The sequence below is a fragment of the Paralichthys olivaceus genome, chromosome 5, assembly GCF_024713975.1.
Source record: "Paralichthys olivaceus isolate ysfri-2021 chromosome 5, ASM2471397v2, whole genome shotgun sequence".
Lineage (NCBI taxonomy): Eukaryota > Metazoa > Chordata > Actinopteri > Pleuronectiformes > Paralichthyidae > Paralichthys > Paralichthys olivaceus.
In genome coordinates, this window is record NC_091097.1 from 16,747,605 (window position 1) to 16,774,726 (window position 27,122).

Sequence of the window (27,122 nt, forward strand, 5' to 3'; positions counted from 1 at the left end):
ACAAAGTTAATATATATAGAAAGAGAGAAAGTTTATATATCTATATATATATAAAAAGAGATACAGAGTATATATATATCTATATATATATATAGATATATATATCTATAGAGAGAGAGAGAGAAGGAGAGAAAGTTATATATATATATAGAGAGAGTATATATACAGAGAGATGATAGATTAATAGATAGATAGAGATAGAAAGATAGATGGAGATAGATCGATGGCTGGCTGGATGGATGGATGGATGGACGGACTGACAGATAGATATATGGTTGGATGGATGGATGGATGGATAGATAGATGGATAGATAGATAGATAGATGGATAGATAGATAGATAGATAGATAGATAGATAGATAGATAGATAGATAGATAGATAGATAGATAGATAGATAGATAGATAGATAGATAGATAGATAGATGGATGGATGGATGGATAGATAGAGTAGATGGTTGGATGGATGGATGGATAGATAGATGGATAGATAGATAGATAGATAGATAGATAGATAGATAGATAGATAGATGGATGGATGGATGGATGGATGGATGGATGGATAGATAGATAGATAGATAGATAGATAGATAGATAGATAGATAGATAGATAGATAGATAGATAGATAGATAGATAGATAGATAGATAGATGGATGGATGGATGGATGGATGGATGGAAAAGTATGAATACAAACTTTCTATTCCTTTGAGTGAATTGAGTGTTGATTCTTCAGTAACCTCCCAGCACTTCTCTGATGCAGATCCAGGTCAGCTGTGCAGTGACCCGCTGCTTCCCCACCATGGGTCAGGATTAACCCTCTATAAGGCCGGGATGTCAGGACACTATTGACCTGTTGACCCTCCAGTCCCCAAGAAACCAAGCAGTGCATTACGGAAACAATCAATCGATCGACAAGTTAATTAAGGCAACAATTTAAGCTAGATTAGAATATTCAATTGAAAATAGTTTTTGGTTGCACTTCTCCTATGATGGAAAAAATCTACCTTGACCAATTGTCTAATTATTGCCTATTTCAATTAGGTGATATCTTCTTCTTTTGCTTGTAGTATTTTAAAGTTTAATCCACCTCCTGAAAATACACACAAGAGACCAAATCTGTAATGTTTGAGCTCGAACAAAAATAGCTTCAATAAGATAATTTATGTGTGCCCGGTGGCAGTCTTAGAGGGAAGACGTGTTTTCCATAGTTCTCCTTCATGAATACTAATGCTACATTTTGGCTCTTTGTTTGTATAGAAATTATCTCAGGACGGGATCCCCACAGTCTCCAGGGTAACGGGTCTCCGGCTCAGGCATCCAGTGTGTTAACCTCCTGGTCTGGATGTGCTCAATCACACGGTGGAAGAACCAGCAGCCGTCTGCAGTGGATTGTGCGTAATATAATAAGGAATGCAGCCTATGTTGAAATTACGCACGGATATGAAGCCATACGCGTTTTTGGAGCCAATTTCCATTTCAGACTTCTGTTTTTATTCGAGGACAATTAAATTCCAATTAAATTAGTCATAGAGTTAAAAGTCTGCTGGCACTGAAGTGTCTGCTGTTCCTGGCGAAACCAAATAGCTGATGCTTGAACACACAGACAACTCCAGCGACGTCACGCAGTTTGGAGAGGGGGCGTCAATGTCAGTGCGCCTGCACGAGCACATATACTCTGTGCCATGTTTACCGGGAGCACTGAGTTTGAGATCGGACTTGCAGAGCGCACGAGGAGCGCATGAGGACTCGTCTGTGGAGCAGGAGAGACAACAATGACGAGGAGCTGCGGAGCTGTGGGCTCCGGCCCTGCTTTCTGATGTAGTTAAGTTTTTTTTAAAGAAGATGAGAGCCTTTGTGTTGAGGCTGATGAGCTCAGGAGGATTTCTAAAGGGATCAATCACAGGTTTCACAGAAGAAATGTCCACAACTGCAAGTCCAACCATCCCCTCCTCACAGCTGACATCAGATCAACTCACTGTCGTCGCTGCGTCCTGTAAGTAAACTCAATAAAGTGTCTCACTCATTAAAGGGAAATGTGTAAATCATTTAAAACTATGTGGGAGTGAACTCGACCTAATTGCTTGTTGGGTGGCTCAGTATCTGAATAACCATGTTGCAGCAGTGTGATAAAAAGTTGCAGCTTGATGGATGATTTTCATTCTCCAAACGGTGACAGAAGGATTTGATTGCCACATGGCACTCAAACCTCTAAACCACAGCTAATGACAGAATTATCTTTGTCTTTTGCTTCCATGTTGTAATTGTTCTTGACAGAAAAGTAGAGCACAGGAGAGAAATAACACCAGTAAGTTTTCAATTTGTAGAGACAGACAGTCCATTCAGAAACTGGACTGAAGATTTCAATTGTCAAAAGCTTTTCTGATCTTGAACCACAGGTTGTGGGTGTAGAGAGGAACTGCTGCCTGACTAAACTGTGACTAACATTTCCTTCTCTCCTGCTCTCAAACAGTTTCTTCTCTGGTGTTCTTTGTGATTATTGCGGTGCTGCTGTCCATTATTTATCGCAAGGATCCACAGTGCTGCAAACTCCGCTCCTATCAGCGGCCTCATGCAGATATGGTGAGAGGAAAACACAAGTGCCTTTTGTGCTGAGTTTTCTTTTTTTCTTTTCAGTGACCTACATGTTCAGTTTTGATTCTGATCCAGTTTATTTGTTTGGAACACACTGACAGAGAAGGGACCCGGCCATGTGCACCCTGTGCAGGGGCCATTAAGATGTGTCAGATTCAATTTGCACGGCTGTGGGAAAGGGACTAAAATAAACGTGATATGATCATTGAATTTGCCCGCTCTCCAGAAATATCTCCGAATACCTCAGTGGCTCTAATGGAATTGGACAGAATTAGCACTTGTACCATGCATATTGATGTTGTAGTTCAACAACAGTGAAATTAAATTACTGCAGATCAAATCCTAACATTGGCATGTAGCAGGTGAAGCAACACAACCTGATCGTTGATGTTTTGTGTGACATTTTTAATCATTGCCTATCTAATTTTTAAAGATGGCACATCTCCAACAATGTGTCTACCTGCCAAAGATAACTTGTCGTACATTTGCGAAGCTGTAAAGATGCAGGATGAGGTGAAGAGGAAACACTCCACAGATGTAACTCCTCCTCACTGGTCGTCCATTCTCTCTGCTTCCTCTTCCTCTTGTATTCCATGAACGCAAGTCCCACGGGTGAAGTTTCAGTGTTATCTTCGAGCTGCAGAGACACAACCCCCCCACACAAACACACACAGACACACACGCACACACACACGCACACACACACACACACACACACACACACACACACACACACACACACACACACACACACACACACACACACACACACACACACACACACACACACACACACACACAGGAAGCTCTGCTCGCCTGTGGTTTTTAACGGAGAATCTCTGTCATCCCATTTAAGGAACTAACAGAGTGTGTCACTGGTACAGACTGGCCCTGCTGACCTCCAGTTACAGCTGTATTCATGCTGTCGCTGATAAGAAAGCACTGCTGCCTTAACTTACTGTCAGGTCAGCACATTAAACTACACGTGACAGATTGTGAACAGAGTCTGCACCCATGTTGTTTCAGAGTTTATTTTCTTTTGTTATGGGATATTTAACTCACTCACAGTATCCTATAGAGTGTTTTTGTCTTGACTGTAAGAAGAGAGAAGTGAAGGGTAGTTCTTCCATGAGGGAAACACACACAAACACTTTCATTGTGCTCTTGTGGGACGTTTTCATGTCCTCGACTTCATAGTCACATACCTTTCCCTGCTTCAGTTTGCACCATGAATAGTGGACAGACCCCACTGTGGGTGTTGGGGGACGCAAAGGGGACAATGGATCTCCTTTAAGTTGCGGTGTTGAAAAAGGCACGCTGCCACTGGGGTCCTCCCCCGACTTCAACACTGATTTTACACGGTTGTGCTTTTTCACACTGGCTGAATCAATGACAGGAGACAAAAGGACAACTCTTCTTTTTTTTTTTCTCCCCCTCTCTTTTTTTGGGCTTCTTAAAAGTACAAACCACTGAGGGAAAGTGACCTTTGACATCAGCTTTTTAGTGTCGTCTCTTATTCTGAAATGATTTGGGGGTTATGGCAAAGGTCGTTAGAGTGCGTCACTCTACAAGTGAGTGATGTCATTGTTGCAACTGGCCTGGGAAAATGATAAATCTAATATTGGAACGGTCCCTATGTGTATTCGCTTAACTCCCGTTTTGCTGCCTCCAAATCAGAAATAAATCTCTGTTGTATGAGTAACAACTGATGTCCTAACGCCTCTTATCCTCACAACGGATTTAAATCTCAGTCAAGCAACAAATTGACTTTGTTGTAATGCCGGCCCCTAATGACAAACAAGGCCATAATGTGTATTGGAGTGTGCTCGTTAAGAGGTACCTGCCGCAGTTACAAGGGAATAGAGAAACGCTGAAAAGACCACACGGTGTGGTTTGTTGCCTAGGGACACTGATGACACAGTGGGACATTGCATTGTTCTCCACACAAAGAAGACTCATTCAGACCCAAGGCAATTACCTAGTTTTCCTGGCAGGCTTTTTTTTAGGATTCCTGCACCTCATACAGTGAGACACTGACAGGTCTTGTTTCAGAGGGGGTGGAACTGGGAGGAGGCACGTTAATCGGAGGGTGGTGGTCTTATTGATTAGATAATTTATGGTATGGCTAAAACAGCCAGCGTCTACAGTGACTAAACAAGGCATGAAAATTGGTCAATTGGGCCCAAATTAGTGGATTTCTGACGAATTGCAGAATGAGCAGCAGGGTCACACGCTGGCATATCACTTAGTTAGATTGTAAATGGATGAATGTTGTTTTTATCTTGAACAAGTTAATTTATAATCAGGGTCCTGAGACACACATGTGACTGTCATTACTGCTGGTGTTACAGGACGCTCCCCCTCAGTACTACAGCAGCAGACAGACTCTGGTGGGATCTTCTTGTCTGGAGCAGGAGATCATGGATGACGACAACACTCAGGTGAGAGAGCCCAGAAGTGAAATGGCATCAGCTGTTAAAGCTACATCTTTCAATCTGTATTGCAATACAAATATCAACTGTCACTCCTTAATTACAATACCATTTTTTCCCTCCTGACTGTTATGAAGTGAAGATTGCTGTAATTGTTGTATGGCCTGGCGGGTAAACCCTCTGAAACTAATTAATGCCATAGAACTTCTTTTAATATCTAGTTTGACAGTCATAACTGAAGAAGAACACAATTAAATAAATCCAGAAAAACACAACAATTAACTCAACAAATTTGTCACTTTCTTGTTTTTGGCTGTCCTTGTCCGTCGTTTTTTCCCCTCCGCCTCTGTGAACTGCTCATGCTCTTTTGCGTGATAGTACTTTAAACGTTTTATGACATTGCTAGAGTTATAATTGGCAACACTGGTGTCACCCCTCGAAACTGAAATCTTGCATATACACGTGGCTGTTGACTGCAGGAAGCTCTGTCTAGCGCTACACTACTGGACATCTCTTGTTCTTCCCCACTTTAAAAGCAGAACTTAGAGGCACTATAGCTGCTGTTTTGGAGCGAAGAAGAAGAAAGGGGGAACATTTTTTATTATATACACATATAATACAGCTATCACTGGATATATTGGTTCACTCCCAATGTCTTGAGGGAATTTACTGCATCTTTCTGGTTTTTATCTTTAAAGTGGGTGTCACTGATGGGGTAAATTTGAGCCATTGTCCATAATTCTCAGCATGTAACAGCTTCTGTTTCCTGTCCTTCATAAGTGTCCCTCTGTTTTTGGGCCTGTGTGTGTCTCAGCAGGCAGGTCAGCTGTTCTTCATCGGCCTGCCCTCCAGCTACAGCCTGCCAACGCTGGACGCCCCCCTGCCGAGGCTCCCCTCCTACGAGAGTGTTCGAAAAAAGGACCGCCAGAGGCAGATCCACATGATGATCGCGGACCGCTTTGGCCTCAATGGACCCATTGTGACTGAGGTGGGATATATTAGGCATCAGGACTGTGTCACAGCAATTGATACACTCAAAAACACTTTGACAATCGAGTAATTCAGGTGCTGTTGTTAAGCATGGGAATAGGAGAGATATTCAACTCCTATTATAGTTTGAGAGAATGCCATTGTCTGTGGTTTCACAATCAGTAGAGACAGTATGAAGTGGGTTCTGTCTATTATGACCACGCTGTCACACAATAATGTAACTGGAGCTTGTTCAAAGATTAGACTGAATTCAGAGGGAAGAGAGCAGGGTGCACTATCAGCTCATCTCATGCTCGCTGCTGAATTGTGCCGCTGTCGGCCGCTTTTCAAGGTTTTCTCGTGTTGATCTTTCGCTGAGCTTTTGAGTCGCTCAACGCTTGAGCAAACAAGGTAATGAGAAAAAGGCACATCAAACATAATTAAAGTCTGCATCCTGAGTGCAAACAGTGCCTGAAAATGCAGCTTTGTGATTCTGTCTTCAACTGTTTTTTTCTCTTCTTTGACCTCCCATCCTTTTCCTTAATTAAACAGTCCCTAGCATGACTGCCCATCTCTCTCTCTCATGCACACACACACAGACACACACAGAAAGCACATTCACACACATTAATTTCCAGTCAACCCATCACTCCTCACTGAAAGTCTCCTACCCCCCTTAAAGAAGAGTTGGCCCCTAAATTTCCCCCTGTCCGTCCGCTGGCCTGAGGCAGGATAGCAATAAAACCTTTGACAGCCTGGTGTGTGTGTGGGGTTGTGGGGTTGTGTGGTGTGTGTAGCGGACAGAGGGCAGGCTTGTAGGGTTGCTCTTGTCGCCTGAGGGTCCCCAAGCAATTAAAAGATAAGAGGGCTCAGTCAGGGAGTGTGAATCTGCCAGAAGTGATCAGAAAGATAATTCAATGGAGGAAAACATGTTCCATGCGGCCGATGAGGGGACAGATTCATTGGTAATGTAAATACAAACATGTTCCACTTGGTTTTTTGGGAAGATGTCAGACCTCAAGAAGTCCTTCAAGCAGCTGTAACCTTTGTCAACCATCACTGTGAAAGTGGTGACTCATTTACCTCATTCACATCAAAATCTGAAGCTGTCTTGCCAGTTTTGCATTTTGCACGATACTATGAAATGTGAATTGCTATTTAAACATAACAGGTGGTACACTGAACCCTCTGTTGTGATACGTAAGCATTGCAACTATAGCAGCGTCTTGTGATGGAGGAAATCTAAGATGACACGAGACGGGTTAAAGGTTGAAATACGGTAAATGTACACTTGTAATGTATATATTCTATATTTATAAGACATCTAGCAGCCGCTCATGTAGGATGTTAACACCAGGTCTGAACTGGGTCAGTATCTGCTAAGTGTGATAATGAGAAACAGCAGCATTGAAAACCAAAACAATGAGCTGAAAGATGCTAAAAAAAACGTCCACATAGGTGAGGGAAACTTCACATTTGTTCACATGGACAACATGAAACACAACGATGAAACCAACAATTCTGCAAAAAACACTGTTTAAAGAAAATCTTGTTGTTTCCACATGTCCCGCAGCCTCCTCCCACATATGAAGAGAGTATCCGCCAGTCTATGGAGCTGCCATACAACATCCTCTCACCTGCTGTGGACATCTCTCCACCTCACACTCTCTACACCAACCCAGGAGCTGACATTCAGAGCGACGCACCTCATCCAGCCAACTCGGACACCAACACCACCGCTCTACCTGTCTGATCCTCACCGACTTCTCAAGCTGCCCGATGAATGTGAAAAGAACTCTGTAGCTTTCATCCAGATGAAATCGTTGAATTGTAAAGGCTGATCATGACTGGTACCTTCACACGTTCACACGAGCTGATTCAGATTCCTCAAGACTGAGGGGGGAACCAAAGAGGAGCTGCACACCCTGCAGGGGAGGACACATTTGGCTGGAACACATGAATGTTAAAAACACAGCAAAGTGGATATGAACCTTTTCTGAGGTGGCTGGATCATCCGAATGAGGATTTGTGGATTACTGGGACTGCACCAAAAAGCGACCCTCTGTGTTCTTTCTGAACAGTGTGAATTAGTTTTTTGCTGTTTGCTCTGTTAATTTTTCTGGTTTGTGAGGTTATCAGAGGTGTTTTAATGATAGAGGCTGGGCCATACTGCTCCAGCTTATATGGTTCAGCCAGTGAGGTTGAAAAGGTGCCAAAGAGAGTGCCTTTCATGAAGACATGTATTATTTTCATAATACCTCAGTTTTCTTTTTCTTTGCTGAAGCAGACAAGACTCTATGATTTGTCACTTTCTTATCAAAGATTTTGTAACATAACATTTGATATGATTTGATGTCAGGACAGAAAGTGGATTTGTTTGTTCTCTTCTCCAAAAGTGTTCAAGTCCTCAGCAGCAATGAATGTAAAATGAAAACAGTTCCTTGTCCAGACTTGTTTTGTTTGTGCGACTCACGATGTAAACATGATGCAAAATGTTTGTCCTGCATGTTGTCCTGTACTGTATTTATTAAAAAAAAACATGTGAACCATCATTATCTCTCTTTTAAAACACATTAAATAAAACTTTTCTTGTTTTTTCTAAATTAATGGACTGTAATAACAACACAGTAGCAGCAGGTGATGATATAACAAAAAGTCGTAATCTGGTGTTGAAAGTGAGGCGGACCTTTGACATCGGGTGGCCAGTTTAAGTAGTGGAGTGGTACCTCATTTGCCCTCATATGATTTTATCAGACCGGTGTGTGACATTAGAATTTGCTCTTCAGGACTATTCTGTCAAAATCTTCATGTTGTCATTTTGAATCCTGGTCAAACAATGATTGTGAGCATATACATTTGATCAGGCTTAAATTTAAAACACCATTACCAATTCAAATCTTGCTGGTTTGAAGTTACTGGTGGGCATATTCAGATCCTTTACTTAAGTAAAAGTAGAATTACAACATTGTAAAAATGCACAAATATTCTGCAATTAAATAAAAACTAGGCACAAAAGTATTTTCAGCAAATCGTAGCAATAATATTAAAAGCAAAAGAACTTTTCATTTGCAGAGTGGCACCTGAGTTGTACAGTTATATACTATAGGATTATTATATACTTATTAACATTAAGAATTTTAATGTTATATTACAATAATGATTATAATAGTTAGTATTATTGTTGTTGTTGTTGACTCTGCCCCTCAGTTCTCTATGTGTTTAATGACCAAACTGTGACAGGAACAGCGTCACCTATTGGTTACCTCACAAACATGGCTGCGCGCCTCGTCCACTGGAGAGTCGCCTTCGTCACTGCCGGAAAAAAACCGAAGCTCTCCGATCAGCCAAGTATGTAAACAAGGTCAGAGGCACTGCAGCAGCTCCCACACCAAACCCTCTGAGTCCCGGGCCCTGTTCTCCTCTCAGACCGGAGAAGATCCACACTGCTTCAGCAAACCTCTGCGGATCAAGGTAGGCTGAGCTGTGCGTCATGTCATTTGTTATTTGTGTTGTTCTGCAGGACGCACCACTGAGACAACATTACTTCCAACACTCTGATTCAAATGTCTCATTGTGTTACATCACGTGCATGTAAGAATTAAGAGTATTGCTACGTCCGTGTTGCAGATTTGCCGCAAAGTCACACGGCAGGTGTGTGTTTACGCACAGTGCGCAGTCATCAGCTGGCCTCCAGATCTGGGTCGCTCTGCAAAAAGCTGCATGGTCATGTTTTCCCACACGAATGAATGTTTTGTAACGGAGTGTTTTCTTATTCCATATACGCCTGCAGCTGGTTTTCAGTTCCTGCACTTCCAATATCATCATGTGCAAATGTCTCTAATGAAATCAGCTTAGTATGCAAATATATATTCTGAGTATAAATCAGTGTCATTTATTGAAATTAGAATCAGAAGTACTTTATTAATTTATTTATATACACCTCAGTGCTGCAGCTTTGTGGAGCTTGACTGAGCTGACAAGTGACAAAAACATCTTTTTATTTTTGAACTTTATTTATTGTCTACTCTATTTGTGGCCACGTCTAATGAAACCATTGATAAACGCTAGTTTCTAAATGGGTTGAAGCTACATGAATCCTCCCTCGTCCTCCTCAGTCTGGGTCGGCATCAGAACCAGTTCAGATTGGTCGTCCGAACAGCTGCAGTGCCGACCAGACCAACCTCAGTCTGAGCTCATAATCTTCTGCTGAGGCTGGAAGGCCTGTCACGTTTTACACTGCCTGCTTTCCATCGCTTGGTTCTGCTCCAGTTAATGATCACTGCTGCTCTCTGACTCTGATGCAACCTCCTTAAAGGTCGACCCGCTTCACATCTCTAACTGGAAATAATTTGACCTTATTAACTTGGTTAGTGGATCATTTTATATTTGACGATGGCAGGCAAGGCCGAGGACACAACATCCCTCATCTTCTTATAAAGTGGTGGTGATCACACTGAGACCTTCTCTTCCTTGAACATTGTATCATGAGCTTAATAATTGACTTGACGTGCTGGTGTTTTTGATTAGTGTCTGCTTTCAGAACCCGAAACTAACAATACATTCTGTTCCACCTCATAACATCCAAATGTAACCAGAAATACCAGTTGTATGCCTCCACCAACCAGTACAGTTTCAGTCTACACATATTTATTACCAGATTCATGTGAGATCACTGTGACCTTTGACCACTGACATGTAATCAATTAATCTTTGAACCCAAGTGACCAAAATTAGAACAAATTCACTTTTGGCAGATTTGAGTTATAATGTTAAATGGGTAATAAACATGTTTTTTGAGCTTTGACCACATGAATCTAATCAATTAATCTGTGAGTTGCAGTGAACATTTGTGTAAAATAATTTGTCCACAAGGGAAGAAAGAGTTTTGTGAGGTCACAGTGACTGTGACCGTTGACCTCCAGATTCTAATCAGGTTAACAAGAACTAGAGGTCACAGTGACCTTGACCTTTGACCTCCAAAATCGAATCACTTCATCTTGAAGTAAAAGTGATCATTTGTACCAAATTTAAAGAAATTCCCTCATGGCGTTCTGGAGATATCATGTTCACAAGAGTCAGATGGACGACTTGGTTGAAACAGTCACAAGTGACCTGAATGTACACTACAGGTTGAGGTGTTTCACTTCTACGTGGACAAGGAAGTACCCCAAATACATGAATGTGCAACGTCCTGTGTGAAGGCTGCTCACCTTAAAAACATGTTCATGTGATAATCTATGATAACGTGTGTCTGTGTTTCTCACGGTAGGACTCTGTCGCAGCGTGACCATGATGATGCAGTGTTTTCACTTCATGGTGGAGCCGGCCAAAAACTTGACGGCCAAGATAAAGGTGACAAATGTGTGGTGCACTCTAAACAAACGCTGTGCGTTTGATGTTTAAACAACCATGTTTCTCTCCCAGCAGAATGGTTTTGAGTCACCTCGACACTGAAGCAGACGGTTGACATGAAAACATTTTTAGAGTAGCATGTGACTGCGTGCATTTCTCATCTCCTGGGTCTATTTGACCAGAAACAGCCTCTGAGTGCAGAGAGTTGCTGATGAGATAAATCGAGGCAGAGAGCCTGGGAGGGAGGGTGGGTGTCTTTTGTTTCTGCTGACAGCAACAGAACCATGATGTGCATTTTGATGAAGCTGAGTGACCTCCTCCTTTCTAGATTGACCTTATTACTTTCTAATCCACTGGTAAAGCAGCGTTAACGTCTTCCAACTGTCTTATTTTCTTTTTTCTTTTTTTTTTACCGAAAACCTTTCTGAACAGTTTTGCTCAGAAAATCCTTTACTTTTTGAATTTCCCTGCAGGAATCACAGAAGAGAGCTAAGAAGGACAAGAGGGAGCCTCTGGATGAGGATCAGTTGTTTGTTTTGGATCTGGCTCGAGACTTCAGCCGAGTGTGCCAGGTACAAACACCTGATAATACACAAGTATATTATAACCTATTTTTGGAAAAGTTAGGACTTGCTTGAACCTTTTTCAAAATTTTCCAGAGGGGCTTTATGTGAGAACACAGGAGAATTTATACATTATGTCCTGCCTCCTGTGTAATCTAACCGGACGCCACCCCTCACTTGAATGTTGTTGACATTTTCCTGTCATGAACACGTTTGTCAAACTCATACTGTGTCTTCTTCTTCTTCTTCAATGAGCCTTTTTAGAAATGATGATGATTCTACCTCTCTGTTCTCTCACTGCAGGGGTCAGAAGTCCTGGAGCACATCTGGGACCAGGATGACACCTGGCCGACTCCTCTCTGCAGGCTCTTCATCGTCCAGTGGGCCGCTATGCTGGAGAGCAAGGTGCTAATCCGAAAAATATCTAAATGATCAATTTCCAGATGACATTACAGAGGCAGGATATAACTATGCTGACACAAGGCATAGAAAGGTTTATTCACTAAATATATGGATCTGATTGTCTGCAGAAGAAGCCCATGCAGACCGATGGCTGGCCAGAGAGGGATGAGGGAAAACTGCCTGATCTGATCACTGAGCAGGACCTGCTGCAGGCCAAAAACGTGATTCTCAATTGGATCAAGGACCTGAGAGCTCAGCCAGATGTAAGTTCCTGTTCAGCTGATTTTTGCAGTTTTCTGCTGACACGTTCCAATCCCACTGATCATCTTGCAGCAAAGCGTGTGTCCTGGGGAGCCTGTGGCCAAGGTTCTGGAGGATCTGCAGTCAGCCTGGCGTTGGGGCCGTGTGCCCAATCTGCTGACTGCTATGGAGCTGGTCATGTGGACTTTACTGCTGCAGCGCCCAGATAAGGTACGAGTCCATGCTATGATACACACATTGGGATCTGAACTTCATTTTGGTGTAATAGAAGCCTTGTTGATGTTTTCTTGCAGGACACCATACCGCAACAGTGGCTCATGTGGAAGCAGAGGACTCAGAATATTGGTATGTTGAGCATATAAGTAAATTAAGGTTAATTTCATTTGTAAATATTTACATTCTGAAGAGTCTCTGATTATCTCCTTTCAGGTGCCATATCCTACATTCCTCAACCAGGTAAGAGACATACAGTAGATCAGCATTCGAACCGAAAGCCTGATTTGTTTTATTTTAAAACCCCTGCATGAGTTTTTTTTGCAGATCATTTAATTGTAGTTTTGCAGAATCCAATTCCACAAGGCTTAGTATTAGATTCGTATGCAGATAGATGGATAGTGTGCATGTCCAACCCCCACTGGGCACAAGCTCGGGACAAAAATCAGCATATAAATGAAAACCAGAAGTTGCCACACAATGAAATTTTCCAGCTCCCAGAATTTTAATTGATTCAACATTTTCCCCTCTAAGTTCATTGTCAGGCAAACTTCAACGAGAATAAAAAACAGGCAACATTACGGCAAACTTTTCTGGTTGAAATTTGCATCAAATGTAATTTCGAGAGCTGGAAAATGTCAGTGCAACCAAAGTCTCCTTTCCTCAACCTTAAAACCAAATTATCCAATCTGATCCATAAATAATGGTCATATGCCTTCAATTCTAAACTGAAAACAATTTTTTTGATTCTGTAAAACCAGTTTGGTGTAATTAAGTTGCATTCACTGTCATTTCTTACTTTTTTGCAGTGTGGGACTGGATCTCAGATGCTGCAGGTACACAATTCATTTTGTTAGTTTGTTGTGTTAGTCAGTAAGCTGTGTTAGTCAGTAGTCTAGTTAATCAAACAGTTCCATGTCCCTGCAGTTGAGGTGACTCTGGATCTGGACACAGCCAACCCTGATCTTCTCATCTCCACTGACGAGAAGAGGATGCGCTGTGGCTTTGAGAGGAAGGATGTTCCCAACTACCACCAACGCTTCGACGGCTGGTGGTGCGCTGTCGGAGTGGAGGGCTTTGACTCTGGCCGGCACTACTGGGAGGTGGAGGTCGGTGAGCGGGATTGGCGGCTGGGAGTGGCTAAAGAGTCTGCCCTGAGGAAAGGCTTCAAGTCGCTGAACACCAACACAGGGTACATGACCCTGCGGCTGGAGAGGGGAACTGAGCTGAAGGCGCTGACTGTGCCCTTCACCGCCCTGCCACCGGGCCTCATCCCCCGCAAGGTTGGCATCTACCTCGACTACGACCAGGGCCAACTGTCCTTCTATGATGTGGACAAACACCTTCACATTTACACCTACAATGAGAGCTTCACTGAGAAGCTGTTCCCCTTGTTTGGTACAGTGGAGATTATTAAGGATCTGGTGATTAAGTCCCCAGCTGCTAAGACCCAGTGTCTCTGCTCCACTTCCTGCCTCTGGGGTTGAATTTCCTTCTGTCACATCTTCCTCTAAACTCCAGTAGACATCCTATAAAAGTAAGAGAAACCCAGTTATATCATGCTGTAATCCGACTCAGTGATCCTGATGTAAAACACAATACTAGCTCCACTATGTGACCACACTCTATGCTGCTGCTGCTTCAATGTGATTGTTGCTACCCCTATAGAGTTATCATGTTACCCTTTGCTCACATGCATAATGTATTTTCATATTGTATATTTGAAACAAGCCTATAGCTTTAATGTAATGTAATGTGCAATATGAATCCTGCAGTAAGAATGCACTTTGTGAATTATAAATAAACCAAATCTGTGTCTTACGTTTTGTCTGTTTATTGGTGCAGGGCTGCAGTGTTGGGTGTAACAAAGCAAATGTATTGTTTGAAGATATTTGAGCAGCCATGTTTGTGAGGTATCATATAGGTGATTCTTTTACTATTTGTGTCTGTAAAAACAGATGCAGAGTTACTGATGATGTTGATGATAGCAAATAACAGTAACAACAACAGCAATAATGATAATAATAATAATTAGAATTATTTAAGAAATTAGCAAAACAACATAAAGCACAAACAGACATAACAAGCAAATAGGAATAAACGAATATACAATACCAGGGGTTACAACAAGTTTCTCAAACAAATGCAAACAGTGATAAAGGAAACAAATAATATATATAAATATACAAAATAATCCTTTATTAATCCTAAAGTGGGGAACTTTACAACGTTACAGCAGCAGAGGGCAGTCACAAATAGACATCAGAAAAGTAATATAAGTTGCATATAATACATAATAAAATCTAACTAGATCAATTGCAATCATATTTAATATATTACACATTAAAACTGTATATAATATATTAAATTTGGCCTCAGGATTGAACGTTTAAACCGTTTTATTATTGTCCTCAGAATAACTCTGGTTCGACTCCGGTGATGACGTCATTGGTGTGCGACGACACCAGACCCCCGCTCCTTCCCGGGCTCTGATTGGCTCGGCGCGTTATTCTGGCCCCCGGAGTGAGTTCGCCCTCCTCGGGTGTTGGGGTTCGGGGGGATAAAGACACCGGAGAGTGTTTCATGACACAAACAACATGACTACAAGTTTAAAAGCGGCTTTAAAAACCCACTTCGGGTTCGACGGCTTCAGGACCAAACAGCAGGAGGACGTGGTGAGCGCGGTCGTCAGAGGTGAGTTCAGCGGCTGTGTGTTTATCCGCCGTGCTAGTTAGCTGGTGTTAGCTAGCAGAGCAGCCTGAGAACGTGAAGCTGGATGTGAAGTGTGGTTGTTGACACCAGTGTGTGACATGGTGGTGTTTCCTGTGTGCAGGGGACCGGGATGTGTTCGTGTGTATGCCCACTGGAGCAGGGAAGTCCCTCTGTTACCAGCTGCCTGCGGTGCTGGCTGAGGGCATCACTCTGGTTATATCCCCGCTCATTGCTCTCATTCAGGTCAGTGTCTGTCTCCTTCCTCCACTGGCAGGTGCAGATAGGTAGGTAGGTAAGTGGGTGAGTAGGGACTCAAGGTGGGTGGATGGGTGAGTAGGTAAGTGGGTGGGTGAGTAGGTGGGTGGGTACATAGATGGACACTGTCATAAAACGTGGTTAGGATGGAAGGTTAGGAGGCTCTCCACAAAAAAATGATAGAAGAAGACCAACTTATGTCTGTTCACTTTAAACTGTCGCGGTTTGCGCATGAAATATAAAATCTGAAATATAATATATATATTATACACACATCACACACATATGAGCTTCAGTGTACACTCTCACTCACTCTCTGTACACTCTCACGTGTCGCTCTTTTCCCAGGATCAAGTGCAACACCTGAGGGAGCTGAACATCCCCGCCTGCTCCATCAACTCCAAGCTCCCAGTAGGCGAGCGCCGTCTGATCATGAGCGACCTGGAGAGCAGCCAGCCGAAGCTGAAGCTCCTCTACATAACACCAGAGATGTTGGCGTCCCCCTCATTCCAGCCGTGCCTGACAGGCCTGTGCTCCCGCGGCCTGCTGTCCTACATGGCCGTGGACGAGGCTCACTGCGTCTCCCAGTGGGGCCACGACTTTAGGCCGGACTACCTCAAACTGGGTGAGCTGCGTGCGCGCCTGTCTGGAGTTCCCTGCTTGGCCCTGACAGCGACAGCACCCAAGAATGTGCAGCAGGACATTGTTCAGTCCTTGAAGCTGCACTTGCCGCTGTCTTTTGTTGCACCGGTGTTTCGCAGTAACTTGCACTATGATGTGATCTTCATGGAGCTGCTGCCGAACCCTTATGTCCACCTCCATGCTTTTATTAAGCAAGCACTGGCGCTGGGCAGTGGGTCTAATGAACAGGTCAGTAGACTGGACTCAGTGATGTTTGGATTCTTCATTATGACTCCTCATAGTTTAATATACATGTCACGTTGGAGACAAACAAAGAACAGAAATACAAAAATAAATGAATCATAAGACAACTGCAATGGCGAACCTAAGGTTTTCAATATATTTCAATAATATATATATGTTAGTTTCCACATGCACGGAAAGTTCTTACAAAAAGTCTTACAAAAATTCTATTTCTGCCAGAAGTCAATGATTTTGCATTTTGTTTGTAAACTTCTGTCCATATCTGATGGTGTGCTGAAGGCTGGATTTTTTACAACTGGATAACAAAACGGTTATTTTAACACACTGTGCCGATCATCAGCTCTGAAATGGAACAAAATCACATCCTGCAGAGCGTTATAATTATTTGTTTTTCCAGACATTGTTTTTAAAATTTTTAGAATTCTTGTTTGATACAGAAAAGTAAAATCTTTGGCTCGTGATATTTTCATTGGCTGGTTTCCTCACACTTTATGGTGTTTGTGAACAGGGCTGTGGGATTGTTTACTGTCGGACCAGGGATGGCTGTGAAACGGTGGCTTACCAGCTGACCAAGCTTGGAGTCTTGGCCAAGCCTTACCATGCAGGTAATTGTGTTTTTCTGCTCAGTATGTGCAGTATTAGAAAATACCAGAAATAATAATAATGTTTGACTTTTTGTGCTTTTTTCAGGTCTGAAAACAGGAGATCGCACAGAGGCCCAGAATGAGTGGATGCAGGGTAAAGTTTTGGTTATTGTCGCCACCATCAGTTTCGGCATGGGAGTAGACAAGGCGAACGTCAGGTGAGGGAGTGGGGGGCTTTTGCTGCATTATTTTTATGCTACTTACTGTATTTAAATTTATAGTGTATATGCTGATGTTTCTGTTAATCCCACAGGTTTGTAGCTCATTGGAACCTCGCTAAGTCTTTGGCCAGTTACTACCAAGAGTCCGGACGAGCAGGGCGAGACGGACTGCCCTCCTCCTGTCGCACATACTACTCCCGGAGAGACAAGGAGCAAATTAACTTCCTCATCCGACAGGAAGTCGGCAAGAGACAGGTCGGCATGGCAAACAGAGGACTCAGAATGTAAGGATTCAGATTAACGTCAATGTTTGTGAACATTTCTGATCAATATTTCCACAGGCAAAACGCGGTTCTGCAAAAGAGACGGACAAAGCAGCCATTATAGACTTTGAAGCCATGGTGTCATTCTGTGAGAAAGAAGGGTAAGTGAAGAATTCCCTCTCACTTTTTGTTTATTATTTACAAATCAAAGTGGGCAGTACAATAAGTGTTAAGTCAAAGCCTCACTTCGTTACATAATCCATTTTCCCTTTGCTTAAGTACGTCATGCGTAATACAACTTTAATCATATACATGCTATGTCAGTTTGCGTACAGCAGAGGGCGGACTTGATCTCTCTTCGAGTCCCAGTTATGAAACAGCTTCAGTTCAGGAGAATCTTGTCCCACTCCTCAACAATGTCTCACAAACAAAGCAATTTATCTTCCCCCATCATATCTTACTGTTATTGTTGATGTCCTGCAGTTTATTTCAATTTCTATTTATTTTATTTAGTTATTTTCACTGCTCAAATTCCATGTATTTTGCCTTCATGATTTAAAGTTGCATTTTGAGTGTGGCCCTGCCTTTTCCCAACGTCAGGGGAGTTGTTGCCCTGTAGAGAGTGGATTCTTCTGAAAACCTGGCACCTTTGGCAGGTGTTTCTGGCAGCCAGTCAGGACACCCCTCTCTGTGCCCGTCAGTTCAGTTTATTGTTCAAGGGTTTGGCTTCTTTGGTGCAGCTGGACACACCCTGTCTGAACCTCCGCAGAGATCTTGAATGTCTGCCTATGAATAACATGGCAATGGCACTTGAGAGAGCTGCAGAAAAACACTTGCAACTCTTTTGTTTGTGCTTAGATGCTTGATGTCGGAAGCTGCACATTTGAATAATCCTCCTCGCGTTGAGCACATTTGTTCAGATATTCGGTCCCTTCATCTTGGTCTTGCAGCAGCGGCAACAACAGCAGCAGGTCAAGCAGGTCACCACTGACATGACCACCACCACCACTGTGGGAGAGCAAATCAGCAGTGTCACAACCAGAAAGTTTTTTTTAAGAATCCAGAAAATCAGTAAAGGAAGAGAGGTGACTTACAGATGAATGTTAGCAGGACGAGGAAAGCCCCCACATCTATACTGTTGGCGCTGGGCAGATTCTGCAACTTTACCCATACCCTGTTCAGAAGGGTCAGCGTCTGTTCTCCAGCATCCATCCTATTGACAAAGCAGATATACCGGTGGATGTATTTACACTGAAAGGTCAAGTTTACACAGAGTCACATTTATTTGCCTGTGTTTAGTGTCATCAGGATGTAACTCCTGTTCCTGACACCCAGAGTGGGTAAGGCAACATCGCTGGTGTATTGACACAAGCAGATCTTTTCCAGCTGTTTATATACGGACATGATGAAGTGCAGCTTAACAGATTCTCAACCTGTGGTTTTGTGATTTTTAAGAGAGAATTTTGGAGAATTACAGCGAAAGAAACTCAGACCTTTAACTGGCTGGGAGTGAACAGATGAAAAGTATGTAGTGTTTCTAGCCAAGCAGGTGTTTGGGAGTGAGTCAGTTTACCAGGGTGTTAATGCAGAGGGAGGTGCTGGTGGTTCAGGGTGTTAAGCATATCTAATAGGTTAACCCTCTCTCAAGCTTTCTGTAAGAACACATAACAAGAAGAGGAGAAAAACAAAGCAGGGTTCTTCTTGTGGTCACATCCCTGTGTGTTTAAATGTGTTTTTATTTGTATAGACGGTGCTGCATCTATAACAACGGTATATAATTTTAGTGGCTAGTGTCCAATTTTGCATGATTTACCATTGTCTGTGTAAAATGGGTGTGACTGTCTTGGGGTTCAGCTATTTGCTGGTTTTGGCAGCAGAGTGATTATGGTGTTGCGCTGCATTACAAGACATGGTAGAAGGATACAAACACCGAATAACAGAATTAATTTTTTTAGGTCAACTTTTTGGGGAACAGAATTAATTATGTCTGAGCCAAAGGTTTTTGCCAACAGTGTTTGCTTAGCTTAGCACAAAGACTAGAAACAGGGGAAACAGTTAGCCTTCCTCTGTCCAAAAGTAAGAAATGAAATAAAAAATAATCCTACATATCGTTTTCTTTGTCCAGACTGTTTGAAAACCAAAGTCTAAAAATGACATTTATCTGTTTCTACTAAACTAGGGGAATGTGTTGTTAATTGAAATCATGTGTAAAATCTGGATAAAAACAATGTGGATTTTTGTTTTTAATCTGCAGCAACTCTTTAATTCTGTGTTTGGTTCAGTCACGAACAATCATTATATATCAACATCCAGCTGTTATACTGCTAAACTTCAGATTTACCAATTCCTCATTTTAAAGCTGACTAGTTAAAATTGTCTCTGTGTCCATATTTTAAAATCATTCTTCTCATTCTTCCCAGCCTGCGCTTTGTCTCTCAAACACACTTAAAACAGACACACTTGCTGCAAAAGCACTTACCTGCGAGAGCCCTTGTTGTTTTCACTCACTCAGCCAAGCCCAGACTTAAGTGTCAGAAATGACAAAACAGAAGTGAGCAGACCAGTTGATGCGGAGGAGACAGTGATGAGCGTTGCAGGAGTTTGCCTGCAGAGCGTCTGAGTGCACTAAATCATCCAGAGGAGCCTTCACACGCTGCCTGCGATTAGCAGACAGGTTGAGATTAGGGTTAGGAGGGATAATGTCTCAGATATAGATGATGGTCTGCATGAGGAGTCGAAGAAAAGTAAGATGAAACTCAAACAAATCTCATTCGCTGCTCCGTTGTTGTCCTCCCTTTGAAATTTGGTTTTTTTCCAGCTTCTGCTCCTCAGGCTTGTTCTCTTCTTTAGTGGTTTTTGTTGATGTCACACACGTACAGTAGTTATCTGCTCTGCAATTTGACTGGTGAGCCTCACTTTGTATGCGTCCAATGCTGCCTGGGAGTGTTCACTTCACACACTCTTATTGTTCCTCCTCGTCTTTCCCCACCTCCTTTGGTTTAGACTGCTCCTCTCTCTTTCATGGCTGTGGAGGCAGCGTTTCCATTTCTAGGTAGTTAGAATGTTGTTCTGTAGAAAGTGGCTCGTCTAATGAGCCACCTCCCAAACACACTGTGTGGTTGTTGTGTGAATATTGACTGTTACATAATACTGGATCTGATATAGGCCTTTTAAAAGAATGGAACAGTCACAGAGAAAACCAGAGATTTAAAAAAAACAACAAGCAGGAAGTGAGCTGTTGTTAGAAACGACTGAATGTTGTTTCCAAAAAGCTTTAATATGCAGGAAGATGAGAGAGAAAAATCACTCCTCAAATTAAGATTTGATTTGCCCTAATGTATTTTTGATATCAGAACATACAAAAGTGCAGATGTTAATAGCTCCTTGTGATTTAGCTTTTGTGTTGTGTTTTCCAGGCAACTGTATTTTTAATGTCATGTGACAAGAGAGTTCTATTTGCCTCATTTCATAAAAGAAAAATCGATCACAGTTGTGGTTACACAACATCTAATAGATCGGTCATGCTCTAGAAAGCCTCCTCTAACAGCCTGTACATGATGGAGTGGCGTTTGCTTTTCACTATTTAAATGCAAATTCTAATATGCAGCAAAATTCAGATTGTTTTGTGAATTTATTCTAACTTTCAGGAGCTGTAGTACCTCGTTTGATCAGCGTCTCTCATCTACCCAACAGTTGTCGTCATGCCATCATCTCCAAGTTCTTTGGGGACAAGGCGCCAAACTGTGCCGGCGCCTGTGACTACTGCCGCAACCCTAAAGCTGTACGAGCCCAGCTGGAGAAAGGGGCTACCCTCAGCACCAGAACCGCTGCAGCTCAGAGCAACAAGCCCACAGGACCGTTTGGCTTCATTCCCAAACTTTACGAAGGTGGAAAGAAGGGCTACGGCTTTGAGAGGCAGGACATTTGATTTGTCCCATTGGGGATGTTATATTTCTGATGTGTGGATTCAGTCTAATATAATGCAGAGGCAGTAGACTGACACTGATTTCACATCTTGTAGGCATGACGAAGGGGAAAACAGCGGTGAAGATGATGGCACAACGAGGAAAAAGGAGTTTTCTGACCTCTTCAAGAAGCAGATGAACCTACGCAAGGTGAAGACTCATTATTTAAAAATATACACTGTCTCTGTCTGAAAACAACTCCATACATTGTTTGCTTTGTGTCTCTAGTCTGTACATCTGCTCTCCAGCTGTGGGTAGCACAAAGACGGGGGCTGCTGGGGCCCCTGTGAGTGCAGCTCGTAGTAAATCGCTCCCACATGTTCAGCGGAGCTGTGGCACAACACTGAAGGCAAACGATTCCTCAGCAGGTCCAAGTGGAGCCTGGCTAAACAGTTTACAACACATCAATAAAATAAGGAATGTCATAATTGTAAAATGGTAAAAGAAGAACTTAAACGAAGGCTTCATCGCAATGGAAATTAAGGGGAACTTCATTTCGTTTCACCACTAACAACTACATTTAAGTTTTAGGCACAATGAAGAGAAATACCAGATTATAGTGATTCTACACCCAAATATAAATACATGGCATATTGGAGATGACAGTAGAAAAACGTGTCAATTAGAATCAACAATAGCTGATTTAAATTTATGTTACAATTCTTCATTAAATGTCTTAAAACAACCTGTTAAATATATTTTTGACTAGTGTACTTACATTTTCAAAATGTTCCCAACAATGATCAAACCTAGAGAATTTATATTCAAGGTAACAGGGCATTTTATTTTGGTCGCCTTTTTAATTGTTTCTTATCAGCTTTACCGGTGGCATTGCCCGAATCTGCTATAACTTCTTAGGCAAATGTCGAAGAAAAAAACACTTCTAGCCACAATTATTCATTTGTTTTTGCTGCTTAAGTTTAATAAAACATATTTACATGAATTCACCCGTGCACATGATTTGTTCAACTTTAAAGCCACTGAAGCTGCCATAGTGTTTGTATGAAACTCAAGTCACAAGTAATACTCACACCAAGTTTTGTGAAAATCCTTGCATGTGTTATTGAGTTATTTTGTCCACACACACACAGACATGGAGAAAATCCTCCCCAGCTTATCTAGAACTACTAACTTCTGTCTGTCTTTCTTCAGGGAACTGATGGTCAGAGGGAAGATTTTGTTCCTCCAGGTAAAATCAATGAAGAAGAAACTAATTCTGAATACGCAGGCTGATGTTGACGGTCATGTAACTGCTGTGTCCCTCTGTGCAGATGACGGCTGCCCACTCAGAGATGCCAGCAGCCAGAGGATCCCCAGGCTCACTGTAAAGGTACAGTGGAGCAGTTGAACGCCACCAACACATTCCTCATACCCGCTGCACTCATTATCACGTCTGCAGGAATTCTGTGACTCATGTGTCATGTGATGTGAAGGGAGATGGTGGAGCCAACGTTTTAACTGAGCAACACAACAGCACTGTCGAATAAACTGTGAACACAACACAGAGGAGAGCGCCTCTGATCAAAACAATATACTGCCACTGTGATTTATGTATGTCGTAAACAGATGTAATTTAAATTAAAACTCTTTCATATGATGATATATGAACTCTACACATGAGAGGGATCAGAAAATGTGTTTGCTTTGTCATCTTGTACAGCAAAAGTGTAAATCTCCATTTACAATTCTGGAAATGAGGATATTTACAGAACATATCTGCACAACGCACTAAATTATTGTTTTTATTTGATTGTTAATTGCCCTGATTTTCCAGGCCAGAGAGCACTGCCTGTACCTCTTGGAAGAGGCATTAATTGACCACCAGGGGGCAGAAGGCACATTCATGTGAGTATGCAGACACATGAATCATCATTCTTGTGAATATTAATTTTCTTCAGAAACTTAAATCGCCTTATGCTGTTCTTCCTCTCCCCTCCGTCTCTCAGCTGCGACCCTCTGTCCTCGGCGGCGGATCTGGAACACACGGTTTTTAAGAACAGCAAGTCTGCCAACTTATACAAGGCTGCTGTGCTAAAGAAGGTAGGTTCTGACTGCCCTGCTGCTGATATAAGGAAGATACAAGCTGAACTCGTCTCTTATTCTGAAGGTGGCAGAAATGAAGAAAACAGCAACTCCCTCGACTGGAGGAGAAAAAAGAGACAAGATGAACAGCAGCAGTGAATTTGGAGAAGTTGAGTCTGAACCCGTAGAGGAAGCATCCACCTCCTCTTCTTTGTCCATTTCTGAGGAACTGCACGGGTTCAAGCCTGCATCACAAATCTACTCTGTAAGAGTACACACTATTCTTATGGTGGATTGTTGTGTTTTCAGACGGTTCTTTAGATATAAACACTATTTATTTTCCATTATTCCTGCAGCTGAAGCGTAAGAGGGTCGGAGCAGGCCTGAGGGGCTCATCGGACCCCTTCAAGACTGCCAAGGATCTGCTGGAGCTCTCCGTGATGGACACTGCTTTGAACAAAGGGTCAGAGAGTGGCGGTTTTTACAATGACGGCTCAAGAGGCTGTGGAGAGTCGTCTGTCAAGGGAAACAAGGAGAGAATAAACACAGACATAGCTTCAGCTGTAACATCGTCCGTTCAGGCCAGAGCAAATGCAGTCGCTGCCTCTACAGAGAGCCAGACGAAAGCTGGCAAAGCCATAAGCAAGAAGCAGCAGAAGCTGGCGGAAGCGGCAAAGAGTTCCCGCAACATTTCTCAGTATTTTGCCAAGAAGCAAACAATGGATAAAAGCCAGGATGAGCCACTGGAGCTGAAGGGACTTGATGCTGTGGTGTCTCAAACTACCAACTTAGTCCAACATGAAAACTTTTTCCAGCTGGAACACTCACCTTCCAGTGTGGAAGCTATGGAGAGAAGTCCTGTGGAGTCGGAGGCTCAGGATGTGATGCAGGAAGAAAGTAAAAAGGAAGTGATCGTTACAGCTGATCAAGTCGAGGAGGAAATGCATCAAACAGAGACTTTAGAGCTTAAGCAGATTCATGACTCATCTCATCAGGAACTAAGGTCTGCAAATAAGTGATTTCACCATTTAATGAAAACTTTGCTGTTTTTCTATCAACTGTAACAGAATATTTTACCCCTCAAACAGACAAGAAGAACAAGAAGCAGCCAAACCAGCTCTAATACAAGAGGTAGGTGTCGCTTTCCAATCCGGTCTGAAGATTGATTTCCTGCACAGTCGCTAATGATGCATGTGTCCAGTTGACAGATGACATGAAGTCAAACAGAGAGCCGTCGTCTCCTCCAGCGAAACGCAGCCGGCCTGCAGATGGCAGCAGCAGAAGAGTGACCTTCAACCCTAACGTGCAGGAGAGGGCCCTGCAACCGGTGAATGAGCCGCCGAATCCAGTGACGCTGAAGGAAGCGGCCGATGTTGTCGTCCGATATCTGGACCCGTTTTACACTCAGGGGAAGTTTGCCACAAAGGTGGGAGAGATGATTATCGTTTCTTGCAGAGAAGCGGGAGAGAGAAATGAAATAACTAGTTTGACCAATTTGATGTTAAATTCTATGCGGTTGCTTTTTTTTGGTTTAGGAGCTGTTCAAGTCCTTTGCTCGCTACTTGTCTCACCTTCTTACAGAAGGAAGGAGTCTGGGAAAAGGTCAAGGTAAATAAGATAAATCATTAACAAGAATAAACAATTCTCCAACTTTGCACTGTTACGAACACCAACAGCTCTTTAATCTTGTCTTTCCAATCTGACTTCTTCATTTGTGTTGTCTATGAGCATGGCACCTCTTTTTCAGCCTGAGATATTTATATCTTCGTCAATATGTGTTCGAAACGTCATCAACACTCCCACTTGCTCGCTGTGAACTTTCCAGACTGCTGTATTCTCACACAGGCTCGGAATTTGTATTCGTTTAAATACATCGTCATCTCACGTATAGAATGTCAGTTCATGTCTGAAACCGGCTCAACTCTCTGCCTCTCTGTGTCCACAGTTAAAACAGAAGCCAAAGCTCTCATCAAGAAATTCTTCAGCAGAGTCCAGTGCTGTGAGAGTGAGGCAGACTGGAAGCACCTTAAAAGACCACACAGCTGTAACGCCACAGAGAACAAGGAATGAGGGGAATCGAAACGTAGTCATTTTTATGGCCAGCCCCTTCACTTCCTCTTTGTCAGTGCCTCTTGTTTCATTGATCTCAGGCTTTGTCGCTGACGCCTCACGACCAGGTTCATGGTTGATTTGCTGCTAAACTTCTTTTTTTTGTCCAGGCTGGTTGCTGCTACAGTGGTTTTTTTCCCACAATCAAGCAATAAAAAATGGACTGTTGCATCCTGAGATTGCAGAAGTAGAACTCTGTGCAAACATGATACGTGTTCTTTTATGTCTCTGCCTGTTAACTGAAGGATGTGTACACTTCACAGTTCTGATGACTAAAACTTGAAATGACTGTTCTACAGGCAGAAACAGACGTCATCTCAGTATAGTCAGGGAATAATACTGTGTATGTGGCACTACACTCCTCTTTTTTTCTCCTGCACTTGTACGTGTTTAGAGTCTTCGCGTGCTGATTTTCTTACTGAGCTTCACTGGAGTGTATCCTCTGGGGACCACGAATGTCTTCACTAAATTTCCTGCCAATCTATGGAATAGTTAGTTCTGGACGAAGTGGTGAACCGACCAAACAACTGAGCTTCTCTCAGGTTGTCAGTAATGTGAAGTGTACACACCCTGAAGTAAACTGGGTTAAAGTATAAAAACACTTATCAATTCAACCACATTGTTCTCTGTTGCAAGGGATTTTTTTTTTTTTTTACTTTTTAATTGCTGCTACGTGTTTTGACATAGTCTACTGAACGGACGAACAGAGAGCAAAGCAAATGAGCATAAATGATAAGATACTGTATGGTATAAAAGTCTGTATTTTATTTTACTTAAACATAATTTTGTAGATTCTCTGGTAATAGAAGAATTTGTGCTAAAGGATGTGTATTTTTCTTTTCTTTTATCTCGATGGTTTCTTATGTTAGTCCCTGTCAGGTTAGTGTGCGGCCGCAGTTTGTCTCCACAGACCAGATGGAAAAAAAACCCAAAGAGTAAACTTGAAGCACTGATGGACGAAGACTTGAGTCTGAGCAGCCATCGATGATCTGCTCTTTGCTGCGAAATGTTTACAATAAATTCTATGCTGAACAGGAACTGAGTGTGAGACGTTTCTGATATTAAAGGGAAATTCAATTGGACAAATCCACTTATTGGAGGGGGGAGGGGGAGGAGACGTCGGTGCCAGGGACAAGTGTTAGATATACAGTGACGTCACCTCCAGCAGCGCTGCCTTCACGTGCCTCATGTTACTTCCAGCTTCTGATGTACCTGAATTCAGTCCCTGAAAGAGAAGCGTTGAAAATGCATGAAGGGAGTTGATGATGATGCAGTTTTATTGTTGTCGTCACAGTATTTTATATATATGTTCAAAATAAACA

At 42.5% G+C, this 27,122-nt stretch overlaps 3 protein-coding genes and 1 long non-coding RNA gene across 8 annotated transcripts; 3 read left to right on the forward strand and 1 right to left on the reverse strand.

The window, feature by feature from the left end:
* Window positions 1-66: 66 nt before the first annotated feature.
* Window positions 67-8,543, forward strand: LOC109639488 (uncharacterized). Of its 2 annotated transcripts, none has more exons than XM_020102981.2 (5): window positions 67-1,993; window positions 2,471-2,580; window positions 4,944-5,033; window positions 5,842-6,012; window positions 7,567-8,543. In XM_020102981.2, exons 1-5 carry the CDS (start codon window positions 1,843-1,845, stop codon window positions 7,744-7,746), a joined length of 702 nt encoding a protein of 233 aa, XP_019958540.2. In that variant the 5' UTR covers window positions 67-1,842; the 3' UTR covers window positions 7,747-8,543. The 2 variants fall into 2 exon arrangements, with proteins under 2 accessions (XP_019958540.2, XP_019958539.2); XM_020102980.2 differs by having other exon boundaries at window positions 1,691-1,993; window positions 5,839-6,012.
* Window positions 8,544-9,274: 731 nt separating this feature from the next.
* LOC109639490 (butyrophilin subfamily 3 member A3) lies at window positions 9,275-14,605 on the forward strand. 2 transcript variants are annotated; one of them, XM_020102983.2, is made up of 10 exons: window positions 9,275-9,464; window positions 11,263-11,345; window positions 11,819-11,917; window positions 12,212-12,313; window positions 12,439-12,573; window positions 12,644-12,781; window positions 12,865-12,916; window positions 13,001-13,027; window positions 13,594-13,620; window positions 13,712-14,605. In XM_020102983.2, the coding sequence occupies exons 2-10, from the start codon at window positions 11,283-11,285 to the stop codon at window positions 14,269-14,271; spliced, it is 1,203 nt and encodes a 400-aa protein (XP_019958542.1). In that variant the 5' UTR covers window positions 9,275-9,464; window positions 11,263-11,282; the 3' UTR covers window positions 14,272-14,605. The 2 variants fall into 2 exon arrangements, with proteins under 2 accessions (XP_019958542.1, XP_019958543.1); XM_020102984.2 differs by having other exon boundaries at window positions 9,325-9,464; window positions 12,442-12,573.
* Window positions 14,606-15,231: 626 nt separating this feature from the next.
* recql5 (RecQ helicase-like 5) lies at window positions 15,232-26,838 on the forward strand. 3 transcript variants are annotated; one of them, XM_020103023.2, is made up of 19 exons: window positions 15,232-15,478; window positions 15,618-15,739; window positions 16,100-16,621; window positions 17,145-17,241; window positions 17,327-17,438; window positions 17,534-17,696; window positions 17,783-17,865; window positions 21,398-21,619; window positions 21,726-21,819; window positions 22,822-22,858; window positions 22,941-22,999; window positions 23,444-23,514; window positions 23,616-23,709; window positions 23,777-23,956; window positions 24,048-24,694; window positions 24,780-24,822; window positions 24,893-25,117; window positions 25,227-25,299; window positions 25,637-26,838. In XM_020103023.2, exons 1-19 carry the CDS (start codon window positions 15,382-15,384, stop codon window positions 25,759-25,761), a joined length of 3,066 nt encoding a protein of 1,021 aa, XP_019958582.1. In that variant the 5' UTR covers window positions 15,232-15,381; the 3' UTR covers window positions 25,762-26,838. The 3 variants fall into 3 exon arrangements, 2 of the variants coding, with proteins under 2 accessions (XP_019958582.1, XP_069381474.1); XR_011241128.1 differs by lacking the exon at window positions 25,637-26,838 and having other exon boundaries at window positions 15,247-15,478; window positions 21,352-21,619; window positions 25,227-25,304; XM_069525373.1 differs by lacking the exons at window positions 22,822-22,858; window positions 22,941-22,999; window positions 23,444-23,514; ... (5 more) ...; window positions 25,227-25,299; window positions 25,637-26,838 and adding an exon at window positions 21,898-22,611 and having other exon boundaries at window positions 15,247-15,478.
* On the reverse strand, window positions 18,572-20,323 carry LOC109639520 (uncharacterized). Its single transcript, XR_002203400.2, has 3 exons — window positions 20,184-20,323; window positions 18,799-18,917; window positions 18,572-18,712 (listed from the first exon to the last, which is right to left on the reverse strand). It is a non-coding gene; the product is annotated as an uncharacterized lncRNA (long non-coding RNA).
* Window positions 26,839-27,122: the final 284 nt, after the last annotated feature.